Below are 19,002 nucleotides of genomic sequence, written 5' to 3'. Positions count from 1 at the left end.
TTTTTTTTAACTGACAAAGTAAGAGAAATTAGAACAAAATAGTGAAAAATTCACAAAGACTCTTTTCCTTGGCCTGAGAGGAGCGGAGATAAAAAAAAATCTACCGCACCTCAACGCGGAAAAAACAAAAACTGAAGAGGCACACTCACGCGACAGGCGGGAAATCCGCACATGCGCGCCAGAAGACTCTGGCAAAACATTTCCTCTTTGCTTGAAAAAAATTTGCCGACTCCTGGGCCAACGTGGACATCGACCCACATGTGAGAACAAGCAGCCTGCATGTCCTCGGAGAATGAGAGACCACTCATGAGGTTGATTTATCTTGCTCAGTCTGTCGGCCAGGGTATTGTTTTTGCCCGCCAGATAAGTGGCTTGAAGGAACATGCCATGTTGGCGAGCCCAATGCCACATCTGGATGGCCTCCTGACACAGAGGGCGTGATGTAATATATTGCAAACTGATTGTCTTTCTGGATGAGAATTTGACAAGACAGACAATCTCTGAAAGCCTTTAGAACGTTCCAGATCAACCAGAGCTTCAGGAGACTGATCTGAAGATTCGCTTCCCGGGAGGACCAAGCTCCTTGAGCGTGAAGCCCATCTACATAAGCTCCCCATCCCAGGAGAGATGCATCCATCTTCAGCACTTCTTATGGCTGAGGAATTTGGAATGGAAGTCCCGTCAAATTGGATCGAATGGTCCACCACTGAAGGGAGCATACAAGCTCTGGGGATACTTGGATGACATCTTCTAGATGGATCGAATGATCCACCACTGAAGGGAGCATACAAGCTCTGGGGATACTTGGATGACATCTTCTAGATTCCATGTGGCTTGATACCACTGAGAAGCTAGAGTCTGTTGAGCTGATCTCATGTAAGACGTGTCATGGGTGTCACGTACAATGTGGATGCCATGTGGCCCAACAATCTCAACATCTGCTGAGAATGATCTGCTGAGAGGTGCAAACCTTGGACACGAGTGCGACCAGACTGTCCACTCTCATCCCCGGAAGATAGGCTCGAACCATCTGAGTATCGAGAAGGCTCCTATGAACTCCAACAGCTGTACAGGGCGGAGACAGGACTTGGGGTAGTTTAAAACAAACCCTAGTAGATCGAGAACCCAAATAGTCATCACCAGCCAATCATCAAGATATGGGAACACGTGGACTCCCCAGTCTGCGTAGCTAAGCTAGAACTACATTTGGTAAAGACCCTGGGAGCTGATGCAAGGTCAAAGGGAAACACGCGGTACTGAAAGCTATGTGTTCGCAGCCAAAATTGAAGATACGTCTGGTGGGCTAGAAGTATTGAGATGTGAGTATATTTATCCTTTAAGTCCAGAGAGCATACCCAATCTTTTTTTGAATCATTGGGATAAGGGTGCCCAGGAAAACCATCCTGAACTTTTCTCAAAGAATTTGTTCAAGGCCCTTAGTTCGCATTGCCCCCAGTGGAATGGGCTCGACCGCATGGGTCTTCAGAAGGGCTGAGTTCCTCTGCAAGTATCTGCCTGTGCTGAGAGCTGAACAAATAAGCTCTCGGTGGGCAATTTGGAGGTTTAGGATTCCAATTGAGGGTGTATCCAAGACAGACTATTTACCCACCGGTTGGAGGTTATGCCACATTTCGTGAAAAAAAGTAACCTCCCCCTGACAGCAAGTCATCTAGGATGGACACTTTTAATACGGCAATGCTCTGCTGGAGCCAGTCAAAAGCTCGTCCCCTGCTTTGACTGGGGAGCAGCAGGGGACTTTGGCGCATGCTGTTGATGTGAACAAGCATGCTGGGGTTGAGCTTGAGTAAGCTGGCGAGCTGAAGGGTTGTACCTATGGCAAGGATAGTAATAGGCACTCCTCCTTGGCTTGCCAAGTCCTCCTAGCTGAGGAAGATGATGCAGAAGGCACCTGATGGTACACAGCAGAGATGGTATCAGTGTGTTTTTTATTTGGTCTGCGACCTTGTCAACCTTCTCTCCAAAAAGGTTATCCCCCCCCCCCCCCCAGGGGGCATCCGCCACCTTCTGCTGAACAGAATGCTCCAAGACAGAAACATGCAGTAATGAGAGTCTGCGCATTGCTATATTTTGAGTAGAGATCTGGGATGCCACCTCAATGTGTCTCAACACTTTCAATACGACTTCTGCTGCTTGACCAACTGTCAATCTGACTCAACCTGCACTGAAGGGAGCATCTCAGCCAGGTTGGACAACCTGCACATTGAGTTTCGCAAGTAGACGCTCGTGAAGAGCTGGTACGATTGTAGTCAGGAAATGAGCATTGAACACCTGCTACATCTTCCTCCCAAAAGAATCCAGGGTTCTAGTTTCTCTCTCTGAGGGTGCCAAGGCTTATTCTCTGGAACTCCTGGCTCTTCTGAGAGTAGATTCCACCACCATGGAGTTGTGAGGCAACTGAGGCCTATCAAAACCAGGAACACTTTGGATCTGATACTGGGTGTCAATCTTCTTGGGCATGACAGGGACCGACAAAGGAGATTCCCAGTTCCTGACGAGGACTCCCTTGAATACCTCGTGGAGAGGGGCAGTCACAGACTCCTAAGGAGATGTGTAGTCCAGGACCGTGAGCATCTTGGCTCTGGGCTCATCCTCCACTTCAAAAGAAAAGGAAATGACATCTGCCATTTTCTTAACAATAGAAGGAAATGAAAGGCTCTTCAGAGAAGACTTTCTCCTTTCAGATGGAGAGGAGGATCCAGAAGGAACTCAATAGGGCTCATCTGAGGAAAAAGTACCTTGGATCCTCCTCCGAATCTCATGAGCGCTCCTTGGTGTCAAAAAAAAACCTCCTGGTGCAAGTGACTAGACTTAATCTGGCACAACGTGGAGGAACCACGTCCTCAAGAACAGCATCGAGAAGTCGGCTCCTGCCTCGACTCCGGCAAAGCTTCAAACACTGTCACAGTCGAACCGGGGACGCGTACAGCATTGGAGGCCGCACCACAGGTTGAGGGCCAAGCGGGACCACAACGGAAGGGTAGGCGCAAGCACCCCCGACGCCGATGTACACTGTTGTGAGGCCATCCAGCAGCTCAAGGAGCAAGGCCCAGATGCACTCATCGAGGAACGACACCAGGAAAAGCTGGGGTACCAGATCAGGTTGCAGATTTTCCGGGGTCAATACACGAGCAGGGGTCTTGGCTGCTGAGAGACCGACACATCGGTCCAGTATGGAGGGGGGAATGGTCCTCCCGGCACCAACACTTCTCAGATTCTGAATCCTTTGACACCGCGGAGCTCCCAGCACAATACATCAAGGATTGATGACGATGCTTCTTGGCCTTCGCCTGAAACGTGTCACTGAGGCTCCTTGAAGAGGACGATGTTGAATCCACACGTTGCCTCGGGGTTGGGTCAGACGATGGACAGTCTGAATGCATGGGTACATTACTTGAAGCCACTGGGAACCTTCATGGACATGGAAGGAGAAACGTCCTCTGCTAAATTAAATGAAGCGATGGTGCCTAAAAAGGGACAAATGGCACGACAAAAAAGAAAAGGAAAGTTCTCGGCTGAAGTCAAGTTCTAAAAGTGGCTTGACCACAAAAAATAAAAAGAAACTTAAAACTGGGCAAAACTAAGAACTTAAGGGAAAATTAAAGGATGGAGGTTCAACAACAGCAACACAATAAAGGATGAAAAAAAAAAATAACCAAGACACAAAAAAGCTCTCTAGGATTGAGCGATGCGAGACTGTAAAAAGACACACCCTCTCCTCAGCATTGTAGAAAAAGAACTGAGACCATGTTTGCATGGCGGGCAGGAAGGCACTAGCTCATGTCCTGTGGAGCATGTCTCACACTCCACAAAGCTCTCAATAGACTTTTGTAAATTCAGGACCGGGCGACGCGGGTCTGCATCACCCACTGGTGAGAATGAATAAGCCTGCTTGTCCTTGGAGAATATAGTATTTGTAATGTGGAAGAAAATTTGAGATAGGAGAGTCTGCATTTCCTGGGAAAAGATTTCAGTGGTGGCAACATTGGGGGAGGGGAGAATCTAGGGGGAGCAGACCATCAGGTGACTGCTGTGTGGACTAAAGAAATTAAGAACCTGGTGAGCCCGGAGGGCTCTCCTGCAGCTAGACTGTTTTCACATGAAAAGGCTGTTGTGGAGGAGCTTCAGTTGGAAATACTGTCATGCATAAAGTGCTACAGAAGCTGTATAAGAGCAGACATAACTAATCTTGAGAATTGAGCATGATCGTGCCCAAGGCTCCTGAACTGAACAGGGGCATGGCACTGTGAGTGGATGTTTTGCTGCTTTGGTGGGTTTAAATACCAGAGAAGAGTCACGGGATGAAATGTGCTATTTTAAAGTGGTTTTTACCTTTTTTCCCTTTGCCATCATAACTATCACTTGAATGTTTGTGAGCAATGCCCTTGCCAGGATAGGCGTTCACTGACTTTTGGGAAGCATTTTATCTTTTCCTTTTGTTTACCTGGCTAATTGCTCGGAGTAGACTCAGAATGGAGGGAACCTGCTGGCATAGAGGGTGGAGGTAGTGTGACCTTGAGTCCCGATTGAGTAATGAGATCCAAAGCCTCCAGCCACAATGCACAAGATAGTGGCTGCTGTGTGGTCTGTTTGTGAGCAGCATCATGTTTTCTTTTGGAGCCAAGTCTCTAGGCCAGGGGTTTTCAACCCGGTCCTCAGGCACACCCAGCAAGTTGGGGTTTTCAGGATATCCTAAAAAGCCCAACTGGCCGAGTGTGGCTTAAATACCTAAGCATCACCATACTGGGACACACCAAAGGTTCAACAAACCCATATTCTGTTTCCAACAGTAGCCAACTCAGATCATAAACACCTGACAGGATTCCAAAAGAATAAAGTAGAGATTTCCTGCTGCTTATCCCAGGAATAAGTAATAGATTTTCCCAGTCCACCTTAATGGGTTATAGACATTTCTTTCATGAACTTGTCCAAACCTTTTCTAAAACCTGCTACATTAACTGCTTTTAACACATTTTCTAGCAATCAATTGCTAAATTACACATGGAGTGAAGAAATATTTTTCTCTGATTTTCTCTCTCCATTGCACTGCATGTGTACAGAGAAAGCAATGTTCACTTACCCAGCAAGGCTTCCTCTGCTCTCAGCTTTCCTTTTTTCTGTAGAAGTGCCAGATAGAGAGTGAATGGGAATTGATCCCAATACCTTTCAAACACTAAGGAAGTACTCTACCTGTTGAGCTAATTTCCCTGCCACATATACAGATGCATCCTAATTGAACAAAATATTTTTTTTTAATAAAAGCGGGAGTGAACACTTACAGCATGAAAAAAAACCAGCACCAAAATTTGACATATAATTGTTTTCAAAGTCTGACAGGCTCATTTAAAGCTATGTTATGACCTCAGCGGTAACTTGTTTCACAAGGGCAACCTTACCCTTGACTCGCTTGCCTCCTCATAGGTCCAAAGATAGCTTGATAATGAGAATTCATTTGCCTGAGGATCATTAGCCGACATGCAGCATGTTTTGCAATTTGCTGCATCAAGGTTCGGTCCATCTCAAACATTTGCATACCATTAGTATCCACTATGAGAAGGCAGGCAAGTCAAAGGTAAGGTTGCCCTTGTGAAACGAGTCGCCGAGGTTGTAACATAGCTTTACATGAGCTTGCCAGACCGAAAAATATTTATAAGTCAAATTTTGGCACTGGGTTTTTTTCATGCTGACATACGCAGATACATGCATATATTTACACAATTATAGAGGCGGTGCAGATTTGTGCATTTGATTGTGCAAGCTAGTGGGGTTGGTTCTGGGCATCTGTTTTATAAAGGCACATAGGCATCAATGTTGCTTTTATTTAAAAAAAAAAAAAAAAAGAAAAAGAGATGAGACACCTTGGACTTTCAATTGAGATATCCTGTTATACAATTAGCGCCCCCCCAACCCCCTCCCCCCCAAATGTTCTATGGTGCTAATCATTCCTGTTTTAAAAATGTTTTTATTACACATAGTAAAAAGATTGTCTTGGGTCCATTTTGACAGTTTTCATTGTTACATAATGCTTAAGGTAATGCAGAGAAAATGTTTTTGAAAGTTCAAGATGCATTATTTTCCTCAGCAGACATTGTCAGACAACATGAAATTCTCTCCCCACCACCCTCCCTGCAACAAACAGCTAACTGGGTAGAAGTGAAGGTCTGAGCATAAAACAGGAGTGTAGCTGGAGACTGATGACACCTGAAGATACAGACATCCAGACTGAAACGGATTATCTAACCTTCCAGAAAAATGCAAAAACAAAGTAACACATAAAAACAGCAGAAAACAAGTTACATAATAAACTACAAAAAACATAGGCATGAATCCCTTCTCAGGACTAGACCTATATCAATTATTTTATGATCAGGATACTAAAAAGAAACTTTTAAACAATTCAGGAACATGTTAAAAAATTATTGGATACTCAAACAATGATAAAAAGCAAGATGTCCATAAAATTCTGACCGTTGCCGGCATAATATACCTGGAAATTCAATGCTGGGCCTTGCCCAAGCTCCAGCACTGAATTTCCAGGTTTACAGAGCTGGTGAAACCATAGCCACTTAAACGCAATATAGTGAACATACTTACCTGTAAGCAGGTATTCTCCAAGGACAGCAGGCCACTTATTCTCACAAGTGGTGACATCATCCACTGCGCCAGGTGCGGAAATGCTGCCCAGTGTACTATAACTTTAAGAGCTGGAGGCAGTGCTCCCACCACTCGCAAGCATGGGATCAGAAGTACAATAACTGAGCTACAAAAGACAACTCAAAGGAGAGGTGGGAGGGTATGTGAGAATAAATGGCTTGCTGTCCTCGGAGAATACTTGCTACAGGTAAGTATCTTTGCTTTCTCTGAGGACAAGCAAGCCAGTTAATTCTCACATGTGGGAATCCCTAGCTACCAGGCTCACAGAAAACAATAGTAGGACAACAGGAACTCGCAACAACGAATACAGAAAGTCAATTAACCTGAAACTATATACATACTGGTTGTGAGAGTGCAGCATCGAACATAAAAAACAAGCCTATGAGGGTGGAGTTGGATTCTAGACCCTAAACAAATTCTGCAGAACTGTCTGTCCAAACCAACTGTTGTGTCTGGTATCTTACTCAAGGCAATAGCGGAATGTGAATGTGTGGTTTGAAGACCACGTTGCAGCTTTACAAATCTCTTCAACAGATGCTGATCTCAAGTGGGCTCTGACATTCTGAGCCTTGACAGGACCCTCAAAGAGTCAGCCCAGCTTGGGCATAAGTTAAAGATATGCAAGCTGCCAGTCAATTGGAATTGTGCATTTCCCCAATACTGACCCCTATCCTGTGGGATCAAAAGAAGCAAAGGCTAGGTAGACTGTCTATAGGACCTAGTCCGCTCCAGATAAAAGGTCAATGCTTGCTTGCAGTCCAAAATGTGCAGTGCGCTTTCGCCAGGATGTGCATGAGGTTTGGAAAAAAATGTTGGATAAGTGTCAGAATTCCATCTAAATCAGCCTATCTTAGGCAGGCAACTTGGGGGGGGGGGGGGGGGGGCTGAGATTGGCTTGCCTTGGGTAGCAGGAGCCATGTCCCCGCCTGGAATGGCATTAAGATGCAGGTTCCGCTCTCAACTCCGGTGAAGGTTCCTCCAACAGATAATGAAGGAGTACCCACATGGGCGGCTGTCGACATCGATACCGCATGTGGCATTGGTGTCAGTGACCTCACCACAGGCTGAGGGCCCTGCGAGGCAGATGTTAGAGGAATAGCTGGCAGAAGCACTCCTGATGCCAATGCACTCTGCTGTAAAAGCTCCACTAAGTGCTCTTGGAGCATGGCCCAGATCTGCTCAAGGGTCAGTATCAGAAAAGGCTGGGCTATCCGGTCAGAGACAGCCTGCTGAACCATTGGTGTCAACTCTGGTACCTGGTCCCAGCTACATGGAGAACTTTGTGCAGGCATCTCTTCAATAGAAAGAGGCGCACTCCTCTTGGTGCCAACACTTTTCAGGTATTAGATTCTCTTGGAGTCCCTGGTACCATGCATCAAGAGGGATCAATGCTTATGTTTCTTGGCCTTCATCTGATACTGAGCATCGACACCCCTCGGTGCTGACAAGGACGTCGTCAAATCCTCCCATCTTTTGGTATCCAGTCCAATACCAACCAGTCCCAGGGGCCCTGCATAGTGGCTGGCATTGAGCAGGTGGAGACCTACTCGATGCATGCCCACTCCCCGTGTGGAAGGTCTAATAGCCATGGGAACTGATGTACCCAATATGCTGGTGTAAGTGCTGACATCAATGATTCATACTTGGCTCCAAAAATTTCTCTTTTTGAGCCTCTGTGGATTTGTGCTCTTTTTTGCACTTTCAAAGAATACAGTTAGTAGAGTTATGGTCTGGCCCCAAACACTGGATATGGGCATCAGCTCCAGAGATGGTCCGACTGCATTGAGCACAGTGCTTAAAACAACTGGGAATTTTCAATGACATGAAAGGAAAAACAGCCATGGTAAATCAAATGGCCTCTATGGTAATGAAAAAGGGGCTTTATCACCAAAAAAAGTAAGGGATAGCACCTGGCTGATGCTTAGGCCTAAGAGGGCCTTGCAAACCCGAAAAAATAAAAGAAACTTAGAAGAGGGCAAAATACACTAAGACTAAGGTAAACAAGAAAAATAAATCCCAAAGGGGGAAACTAAGGAGTAATATAAAGGGAAAGGGAAATGGGACTTGATATACCGCCTTTCTGTGGTATTTTGCAACTACATTCAAAGCGGTTCACATATATACAGGTACTTATTTTGTACCTGGGGCAATGGAGGGTTAAGTGACTTGCCCACAGTCACAAGGAGCTGCAGTGGGAATCAAACCCAGTTCCCCAGGATCAAAGTCCGCTGCACTAACCACTAGGCTACTTCCTCCACTAAAGAAAAACCCAGAAGGGAAAGCAAAGAAAAATGATACAGAGGAGCCACAAACGTCTTCCCGTCACTGCAGGTGAAAAAAGACTTTTGGTCTTGTATTGACGAGTCCGGCGGGAAGGCCCTCACGCAGTGCTCTCTCGAGCTCTTAAAGCTATAATTGGCCTGCTTGTCCTCGGAGAATCAGCACTTAACCGGCTACTGCGAAACCCAAAGATATGACCACAAAAGTCAGACCTATTTACGCAGTCACTTTTACTTTATATGGTTAAGTGCTGAATATCAGCACTTAACCGGCCAAGAGCCAACTCCGCCCTCAGAACACTCCTAAAATAGCTGGTTTTGAGCTTGGCACTAACTGGACAATTTGAGCGGCACTAACCAGTTAGCCCTGAACATGTGATTTAACTAGCCAGAAATAGTTCCTGGCTAATTAAATCTCTTTGAATAACCACCCATACGTTGTCACCTTCTGATCCATCCATCCACCTTTCCCCTCCCATCCCCCTCCCATAGCTTTTCACCTTCAGATCACCACTGGAATGATTACATGATTTTCTTATACAGTATAGTCTTGATTATCCAATATAAACAGGATCGAGCTGTTGTCAGATAAGTGAAAGTCATACTTTATGCACAAAGAACAGACATAGGGGTATCTATTTAAAATATTGCTTATTAACACTACCCAGCAACTAGCATGTGAAGCCGGAAAACAGGAAGAGAATCTACGTAATTCTTATCGGCAATGTGATAACATCACCTGGGGAGTCTTTCAGATATGCTGGATTAGCAAAGGTTGGATTAATGGAGAGACTACTGTATATTCTAGTATTGTCATCTTTTAATACTTCTGTCCTCTTCTAAGGAGCTTCAATTCCCCCAAAACTAGCCAAAAATGTATTAAGTTTTATTTCAAGGCATACAGCAGACAAAAAAAGTGCAATTTTATAACAAGGCACCCATGTGAATGTCCAAAGAGAAGAAATTTGTTCTTACCTGTTAATTTCCTTTTCTTGACTCCTAGACTAGCTGGCAAGGTGGAATAAACCCATGCATCTGGACTGGACTACCAGGATAAGGCAGGAACATATTTTGTAAAAGGAAACCTAAGTGTCTATGTACCTTTATAAAGCCACCTCAAAACATCCCCGATTCCACATAAAATACCCATGAAGCAATTACAGCTATTTTTTGAGCAAGTGTAAAACGTGCTAAGTACCTGCACAGATCACAAAATATGCATGCCAAACAAAACAAACCTCAAGAACAAAAAACATACCACAAAGCTGTGAAAACACCCCAATATGAAAAATACATATATGCAAAAATATATAGTGAATATGAGGGACCAATAGGCACATCCTGCAACCTCCATGCAACACCATAAGCCACACTCTTGCCCAGCTGCTACAATTTTTTTTTTGTTTGTTACATTTGTACCCTGCGCTTTCCCACTCATGGCGGGCTCAATGCAACTTACATGGGGCAATGGAGGTTTAAGTGACTTGCCCAGAGTCACAAGGAGCTGCCTGTGCCTGAAGTGGGAATCAAACTCAGTTCCTCAGTTCCCCAGGACCAAAGTCCACCACCCTAACCACTAGCGTTATCAGGCCCCTACTTGTGTGATTCCAAAACTGAGGCAGCTCAGCAAGCTAACAACTTAGGTGCTGCATGGAGCCTGCAGGACATGCCTGACGGTTTCTCAAACTTATCATTTTTACATATATGCATTTTTCTTATTAGGGTGTTTTGTCATCATATAGAACCTCTGTTTTTCACAATATACACTTGTACATCTCTGCTCCATCACATGCAGGAACGCTTGCATGCAGATCACATAAAAAAATAGGTGCACTCTGTACACATCAGTTTTGCTACAGTAATATGCTTTGAACACCTGTGGCTGAAACAATGGAATATAAGTATATAAACTCTTAATGTTACTTTTATCTACTTGTTTAGCAATGGCAAAAGCCAAACGGATGCTTGGGTGTTTAGGGAGAATGGCCAGTAGTAAAATGGTGGTGATAATGCCTAAGTGTCTCTAGTGCGGAAGTTTTCAACCCAGTCCTCAAGACACACTTAGCCAGTTAGGGTTTTCAGGATATCCCCATTGGATTCAATAGGGAAATCCCAAAAACCCCAACTGGCTGGGAGTGCATTGAGGACTGGGTTGAAAACCTCTGCTCTAGTGAGACCTTCATTTGAAGTAGAATGTGAAATGGTGGAGATCACACCTTTAAAAGGTCAAACAGATTGAACTCTGTCTAGAGGGTGGTATTACAAAGGTTTTCATCATAAAGCACATGAGCGTAGACTTAAAGGTCTAAATATGCATACTATGAATGAGAGGAGATGTGAGACATTTGAATACCTACAACGTATACATTCACAGAAGGTAGGCCTCTCAACTGAAGCCAAGCACTAATCAAGAGTTCATAAGGGTGAAAGGGAGTAGACTGGGGGGGGGGGGGGGGGTGTGAAATCTAAAGAAATATTTTTATGGAAAGGGTGGTGAATAGTTGAACAGCACGCTAGTGGAGGTGATAAAAGCCAAAACGAGTATTAGAATTTAAGAACGCGTGGGATAAAGCACAGTGAGGTAGGGTAAATTTGTAAAATATAGTAAAGGATTCAGTCTCCCTTCTTAGATACTCACAACATAATTACCACTACTTGTAATGGCCTCCAGGTAACAAGGTTCTGTACTGAAGCTGAGAAATTAACCCACAAAGAAACAAGGATGCATGGAAGGGAAGCTTACGCTACCACTGCTTATGCTGTACCTATCCTGTGGGCAAGAGAAGTGTGCACATACAAAACTTAGTGATGCTAGCCCTACTGTACCCACTGGGTGGTGAGTATGCATTATGTCTGTCCTCTTTCGAAGGACTACAGTTAGACAGCAGGAGTGCCAGCTACAGACTCATTTGATATTAGACAGTGCTCTCTTCAAAAACGTACATCCTTCACCAGCCTTAAACTTGCTAGAAATGTTATTGTTTGTGTTTGCAGAATACACACACCTCTGTTTTATAAACATCTACACAGCGCTGACTTAACACTAAACAGCATCAAAATGACAAGCAGAAGGTATTACAGCAACAGGAAATATTTAATTTTCCAATCTCCACTTTTCATTTTATAAACTGAAAGAAAATATATTACAAAATACCTGTACACAGAAAAAAGGTACAACCAAAAAGAAAGATGTTCCAGACTTCAAAAACAAGTATGTAGTAACAAGGGCAGCAGAGACATGTGCTGGAATAAAGCTACCCATTTCTTGCCTTCCGCACAAAGAGATTTGCAGCCCGCAGAAACAGCTACAGCTGCTACTGAAGCCAAAGGAAATGCCAAGGCGAACCTCAATACTGTAAGGTGAATAAGAATCATTCAATAGAAATCAGGGGCAGAGGCTGGGTCGCTCACTGTGAACGTTTTACCTTTGTACTGCTGGTATCATTTTTTTTTTTTAAACAGTTTAACCCATATGTGGTCTCCACTGAAGATCTGCATGTGTATTACACTAATCTTATCAGAAAGTGAACATGCATAGACTGCTAGTACTATGCACAACCAGGTATAAGAACTATAGTTTCTTCAGCTGCAGACCTAATTATAAATAAAACCAACTAATTAGTCAATTATAGACCAACTCCCAAGGGAAAAAATGCCAGAAGCAAAAGTACCAACATTTAAAGGGAGCTGTGTCACGGGGGTCAGGCCAACTGCAGCGTAAGTGTTAAACTAATCCCTCTGCTCTCCCTGAAGCTGCCCTTCCCCCCCCCCCCCCCCCCAAAAAAAAAAAAAATCTGAAGTGAGGCAAGAATGTTACTTTGTAAACATGAAGCAACTGGGCTGCCTGCTTCAGCCTATGCAACAGCCTGATCTCCATATTGGCTATATTTAAAAAATAGGATTTTTAATCAGTTACTTCTATACAAAAATTATACAAATTCTAACAGTACCCTAGCAGCCACTACACTTTGGCTTTCTCCTTGCCCTATTTTTATTGTGCTGCTTGACTGACTTAAACCAATGTCTGGATACATAATACCTGAACCTTAGAGGAACCCTGGTTGGTTAAGCTAAAAGTGTTTGTTCTAAATTATCCAAGGCTGTTCTGATGGAACTCCATTCTTCCTCACCACCCCCACGGGAGGCCTACTTGCAGAGACGGCCTCACATCTTCAGTGTTTTGGGTTAAGTAAAAAGGTAGCTGGCCATTTCAGGGTAAACAGATCACCACTGAGACAATCAAAGAATGACCTGCAGCTTTGAATTAACTACCAAAGAATGCATCGGGTGGAACAATAAAAATGACACATTTTGCCACACAATGGACTAGGGTATAGTCAAAGATACTAGTATAAACCACATTAGCCGTAATAAATAACAAATATTAGTACTCCTCAAAAGATGTTCCAGTCAGAGGAAAGAGAGAGAGAGAGAGAAGTTATACTCACACAGTAGGTCAATTCAGCTTTGAAGGAAGCCTTCATATAAGTCCACATGCCTAAACCACTGTATCTGTCTAGTATAACTGTGGCATAGCCATGAATATTTTGACATACTGTGAAAATAGCTTTAAATTAACTTTAGTGTCCAATGTTCCCGTACTAAGCCATATGGGAACACTGGACACTAAAGGGTTAATGAAGAGCCTACAGACTTTTCAAATGATCTCTGGCTTGAAACCTCAGCAGGCTAAACAGCTTTTTATGTTTAAGGGCTGTTTCCAAAATTAGAGGTGTGTTGCCCAAAACTTGTTGTGTGTCATTTCTTGTGCCTTTTTTAAAATTATTTTATTTAACCTATTTTATTGTTGCAGGAGCAATATCATTGGTAGGGCTCAATTTTCCCCTGACAGTGTGTGCACTATCAGAAAAAAGGATGCCCTCTTTTCAAAGAAGTGCACACTATTAATGACAAGAAAACCACAAACACAGCTTTTCTGTAGCTCAAAACAAGCAACATGCAACCTCTGTAGATATTTCTATTAATCCACACAGGTTGTGACCCCAAACGTGGGTTTTGCAATCCCATTTTAGGGACAAGACCCACAGTTTGGGGGAAGACATGTACTAGAGGGACAAATGATTGATTCAGGTGTGTAGATTCACATGAGTCTTTCTTCAATGCTGAAGACTTCTGTATGAGCTTAACTATTTTCACTAAGTATTTTCCACTGGAACCTGGCTTTACCTCTTTTGAAGCAAAAGTAAGTGTAGAGGACCTAAGATGGGACAAAAAAGTGAAGTCAAAATTCCAGGGAAGCCTTTTTATTAAAGGACCCGACACAGCCCATGTTTCAGCAAATGCCAGCGTCAGGGGTCAGAACTGAATTGTGTTGTAAGGTGTCTTCCTTTCAACATCTCTAGGTCAAAATTGCAAAGAGACGGCAAACAAAAATAGCCAGCAATGAAAATAATTAGCTGTGTCTTTGCAATTGTGACCTAGAGATGTTGAAAGGAAAACACCTAATAACACAATTGGATTCTGACGACGCAGGCATTTGCCGAAACACAGGCCATATTGGGTCCTTTAATAAAAGTGCTTCCCTGGAATTTTGACTCTGCCTGATTGTCCCATCTGAGGACCTCTACAATGACCTTTGCTTCACATTTGTGTTGCTGATTTCCTCCGATCTGCTGGTAAACCTCTTTTGAGACATTCATTTTTCTTATATTTATAGCACTGCTTTCTAGCACCTAGATTTCTCTGAGTGGTTGTCATTTTCTCACTCCTTCAATTTGGCCATTAAATGTGACAACCAACTGTCAAGAGTCAGGTTATTTTTGACAAGCTAACATTTTGAAAGTTTCAGTGCCTAATGTTTTGGGTTTTTGTTTTGATTTTTTGGGGGGTGGGCTCTCCTTTGCTAGACTGAGTAGAGCTTGCATACTTGTTCATAATTTAAACTAGGGTAATCCTGAGGAGATAGGTAACTGCACACACTTTTTATGGACTCTTCTCTGTACCCTTCAGTCCAAGGGCTGCCAACAGATCAGGTTTTCAGGACATCTGAAGTGAATATGCATAAGAAAAGCTTCATACAATGGAGGTGGCAGACATGCAAATCTCCTTTGTGCGTATTCATTAAGGATCCTGGCCATTTGGTCTTCACTCCCAGTCCTTGAGGGGAGTGAAATATATATATATATATATATATATATATATATATATATATCCAAAGTCAGCAGTGCCAGGAGTTTCGTATCATAGTGCACAGTGTTACATGTTCAAAAGTTATCTACCCCAGTTTGCAAAGGTTCATAAGGAAAATTTATTTTCTTTCCCTTCCCCCCCCCCCCACCCCCAAAAACAAATGTTTTCCAACAATCTTGGAATCTTTGTTTAGGTCTGAGCATCCAGAAACACTCACTCTCTCTTTTGAAGGTGTGGAAAAAAAAAGATACCAAACCAAACCTTCAAAAGTCCATGTCGTTCCCCACGGCAGTCAACTATCTTAAAATAAGACAGGTCACCAATAATCTTTACTAAGGAGTAGACAAGAGTGAGGGATATATATCCAGCAGCTTCTCAAATCAAAAGAATAGATCTGCTAAAATATAAACAAGTTGTATACACAGCCAGGTGTCCTCTCATGACTCCCAAGATCAGGCAGGTGAGCTCCATTTCATAACCATTAGAAAATTTGGGGGAGAGGGCATAATGTACAGTATCTCCCACAGCCAGAGGTATGACCAGCAGACTTTCTGTATTCTGAGATGCCTTGGCCCCGAGCCTAACAAACATATCTTGACTGCTAATTGTGCAGCCAACTGTCTGCCTTGTCAGTAGCCAAATCTAAGCAGAAGACAGAAGTCTGCCTAGGAAGATACAGATGTGGACTACTGGAGATTGGAGGGCACTGTTCAGCAGCTAGTTAAGGAACAGGATTTTTGCAGCAGCTGGTACCTGGGCTCTGGCAAATCATTTCTCTGCAGGCTGAGAAAACACAGGGGAGAGCAGAAAACCAAGAAAGCCAAACAGTGAAGTCTCTGGACTAATAAGGAACTCCTCTGCCCCTGCCCCCTCTAGGAGGCAGATGACCAGTCCCTCGATAGACCTTCCCCAAAGTAGTTGCCTGGGTTGAAACACTCCAACTGTGACCTGTTCCTGTACTGCTTGAGCCTGCTGCTCCTGGTCCCAGCTCATTGTATGTTTGGAGTTTAGCCTCCGGATACACCAGTGTGTTATTCCCCTCTATTTTCACTGCAGTCTGGCCAACAACTGAATGCAATGCTATAGGAACTCTTCCAAATCTGAGATCCTGGTCCCCTGGGAATTGGACAGATCCTGTGCCCTGATAGCCACTGTCCTCCCCAGTGTGGCTGGTAGAGCTGGAAAAGGTCCTATTTTTTCCCACCATTTCTGGTAGGGAATCTGTTAATGGCTGGCCAGACTCCAGGTCATCACTAGAAGCACCAAATCCCCCTTCTGGCCCCTCAGTACTGTAAGTCCTGGGTGTTTGCGACCTGGCATAGTCCGTGGACCTTAAGGCTTGGAGCTCGTTCACTGGGTTGCTTGGAGGTGGTGGGGGTGGCGGCGGCTCAGCTTTCTGTTGGGACAAAAGCTGCAGTAGGGCAGCTGTCACCACTGGGTTTAGTTCCTGTGCTGGGACAGAGGCATCCCCTTCAATCAGTGGAGGTGGAGGCGGCGGAGATGACGACGACGACCCAGGAGGTTCAGGGGGCCTCTTCTCTGGCGGAAGAATATGAGGATAAACTGTAGAACAGTCACTTCTTTTAAACATCTTTAAAATTACAGAATGTATAATTAACAAAAATAAAGAAAAAAATAAATTTACACAAAGAACAGCCTCCTGCCCTTCATCACCTGTGCCAGACACTGGCATGCAACTTTTCAGTCAAGGTTCTCAGACTAGCCCCATCTTTGGGCTAGATCATCATTAAAGCTAAACATTTTTTTGCAGCTGAACAGCAGTCTGAACCTGTAGGAATTTTACAATGATTATTATTTCATCAAAAGGTTAAGAGGAAGAGCAGGAAGTGAAGGAGAAAGTCCCACTTCAGAATGGTGTTAAGGAAAGTGCATTTTTAAACAGCTGGGTGATTTATGTATTCTGCAGCCCTGTGCTGTGTGAGAGGTTACCAGCACTAGTATGCATCACCAGTCCCCAGATTTAAACTTCTGTCTTGATGCCCTCTTTGCTGCTGAAGCAAAGAAAAACTGGCAAGCAACCTCTTAAATTCTGCACATGGCTAGCAACTCCAGGAGCCTTTCAGAAAATGGAAGATGTCAGCTGCTCCTCAAATGTCCAGAAACTCATTTCCAGTAGCATTTAAGTGCTCCAAAGCTCACTCTTACCCATGCCTTTAACTTCACAAACTTCAATCTAAATAATTTTCATCTACACCAATTCATTACAAAACTTTCCCTGAAACATATCTACTGAGATTATCTTCCCATCCCCACCAAGCTAAAGATGGCACATTGTGTCTACAGGCACATGGTTATTTACCTATGATCTCTTCTTCCTCCTCCAGCACTGTGGGAGTCTTCTGCTCCTGTGGCCCACTGCTCCTCTCTCCATTGCTCTCTTCTGTGTTTGCTGGAGTATCCTGGGCCTTGATCAACTGGCTCAGCAGAACTGCCAGCACGCTCTGCATGTCTTCCTGAGTGCTGGCCACACTGGAGGTGGTTAAGTCTCCAGTGACAGCTGGCTCATTGGAGGATTTCTCCGCCATCACTGGCTTTTCAGAATCTGCCTGCTGTGTGGTTACTTCTGTCAATGCATTAATAGACTGGTGAAGTGCCTCTAGTTGCTGCTGCATTTCTGGGTTAGCCTGCACATTAAGGAGTTGAGAGATCTGTGGTATGCTCAGAGTGGTCTGAGTCTGGAGCAGATTCAGCAGAACTGCCAATTCACTCTGATTCAGTTGCTGGGTGATGTCCCCGAGGCCTGCAAAAGAAACCAAGACCATTACTCAGAGCTTATGAAAGTAATTTCTTACTGTCACTGTTAAAAGACAGGATACACACTACACAAACTTTTATCACAATCAGTAACAGGATAGATTGAAGACCTTATAAATGGCTACCCAATCCAGCCTCTCTCATTACTTGCTATCAGCTTCTTGTCAAGAAAAAAAAAAAATCTCTCTTGGCAGAAACAGAACACTGCTCTCCACAGAAAATGTCTGGAACTCAATGCAACTAACATTATGTACCCTTCAAAGTGTGAGCACAATGGGAGTATTCAGCCACCCTGAGAAGTAAGAGCCTACCTTGGGAATCCCATGTCACAAAAGGTACAGCCTGCCTGCAGTGTACACAAACCCCTCTCCCCACCCCCCCCCCCCCATCTAAGCAGGATGCAACAAGAAAACAAACACAGATCTGCAGAAAATCATGTTCATCAAACTAAGTGATATAGCTTCCATTTGGTTGGGGAAGAAAGGTTCAGGAAACCTATTCCATACTCATTGTGATTCAAAGCATACACAACACCTTTCATAACAGAATTCAATTCATAATCACCTCCAGAGAACATGCGCTGGCCTATGGCCAGGGGCAGACTGTCCATTTGGACAACAGGGCAGTGCACAAGGGCCCAGAGACTCTGCCCGGATGTCCGCCACTGAAGAGGATCATAAGAGGTTTCACACTCTAGACTGTCTGAGGGCTCTATCCATTTATCTGGATAGAACCAAATCCAAGAATAGACCTTCTCAATTATTTCTGTCACTTCGGTCTACTCTCCAACCACAACCAGTGATGAAAGGAACTCTGTCTCAGTGGACTGCAAATTGTAACACCTTGCACAGCCATCTAATCACTCAAATATTCCTCGTGTCACAGCTCATAATCTCAGGGCCATGGCGGCCACAAGGGTTCACTTGCAAAGAACTTCTTTACAGGACATTTGCAGAGCAGCTACGTGGTCAATGGTGCACACTTTTGTGAAACATTATTGCATCGATACAGCTTCATCTACTGATTGCATCTTTTGGTCATGCTGTCCTTTCTTCTGTAATCTGAGGCGTCAACTACCACCTCCTCCTCACACAGGTACCAGTTATTTTTTTTTTCTTCTATTGTT

The 19,002-nt window shown here is 44.0% G+C and overlaps 1 protein-coding gene across 3 annotated transcripts in view; it reads right to left on the bottom strand.

Moving 5' to 3' along the window:
- The window catches only part of CDK12 (cyclin dependent kinase 12), a 246,187-nt gene that overhangs the window by 57,977 nt on the left and 169,208 nt on the right, over positions 1-19,002 (bottom strand). The window contains exons 13-14 of one of the 3 annotated variants that reach the window (XM_030220776.1): positions 17,422-17,862; positions 14,789-16,664 (exon numbers count right to left, since the gene is read on the bottom strand). In XM_030220776.1, the coding sequence (XP_030076636.1) occupies positions 15,943-16,664; positions 17,422-17,862 (1,163 nt within the window). In that variant the 3' untranslated portion in view covers positions 14,789-15,942. Of the gene's footprint in view, positions 1-14,788; positions 16,665-17,421; positions 17,863-19,002 lie in introns of those variants that run through there. The other 2 variants (XM_030220777.1, XM_030220778.1) reach the window with 2 other exon arrangements.

Source organism: Microcaecilia unicolor, chromosome 12 (assembly GCF_901765095.1).
Source record: "Microcaecilia unicolor chromosome 12, aMicUni1.1, whole genome shotgun sequence".
Lineage (NCBI taxonomy): Eukaryota > Metazoa > Chordata > Amphibia > Gymnophiona > Siphonopidae > Microcaecilia > Microcaecilia unicolor.
The sequence above is the reverse complement of the archived record's forward strand: the minus strand, read 5'-3'. Positions and strand labels throughout refer to the sequence as shown.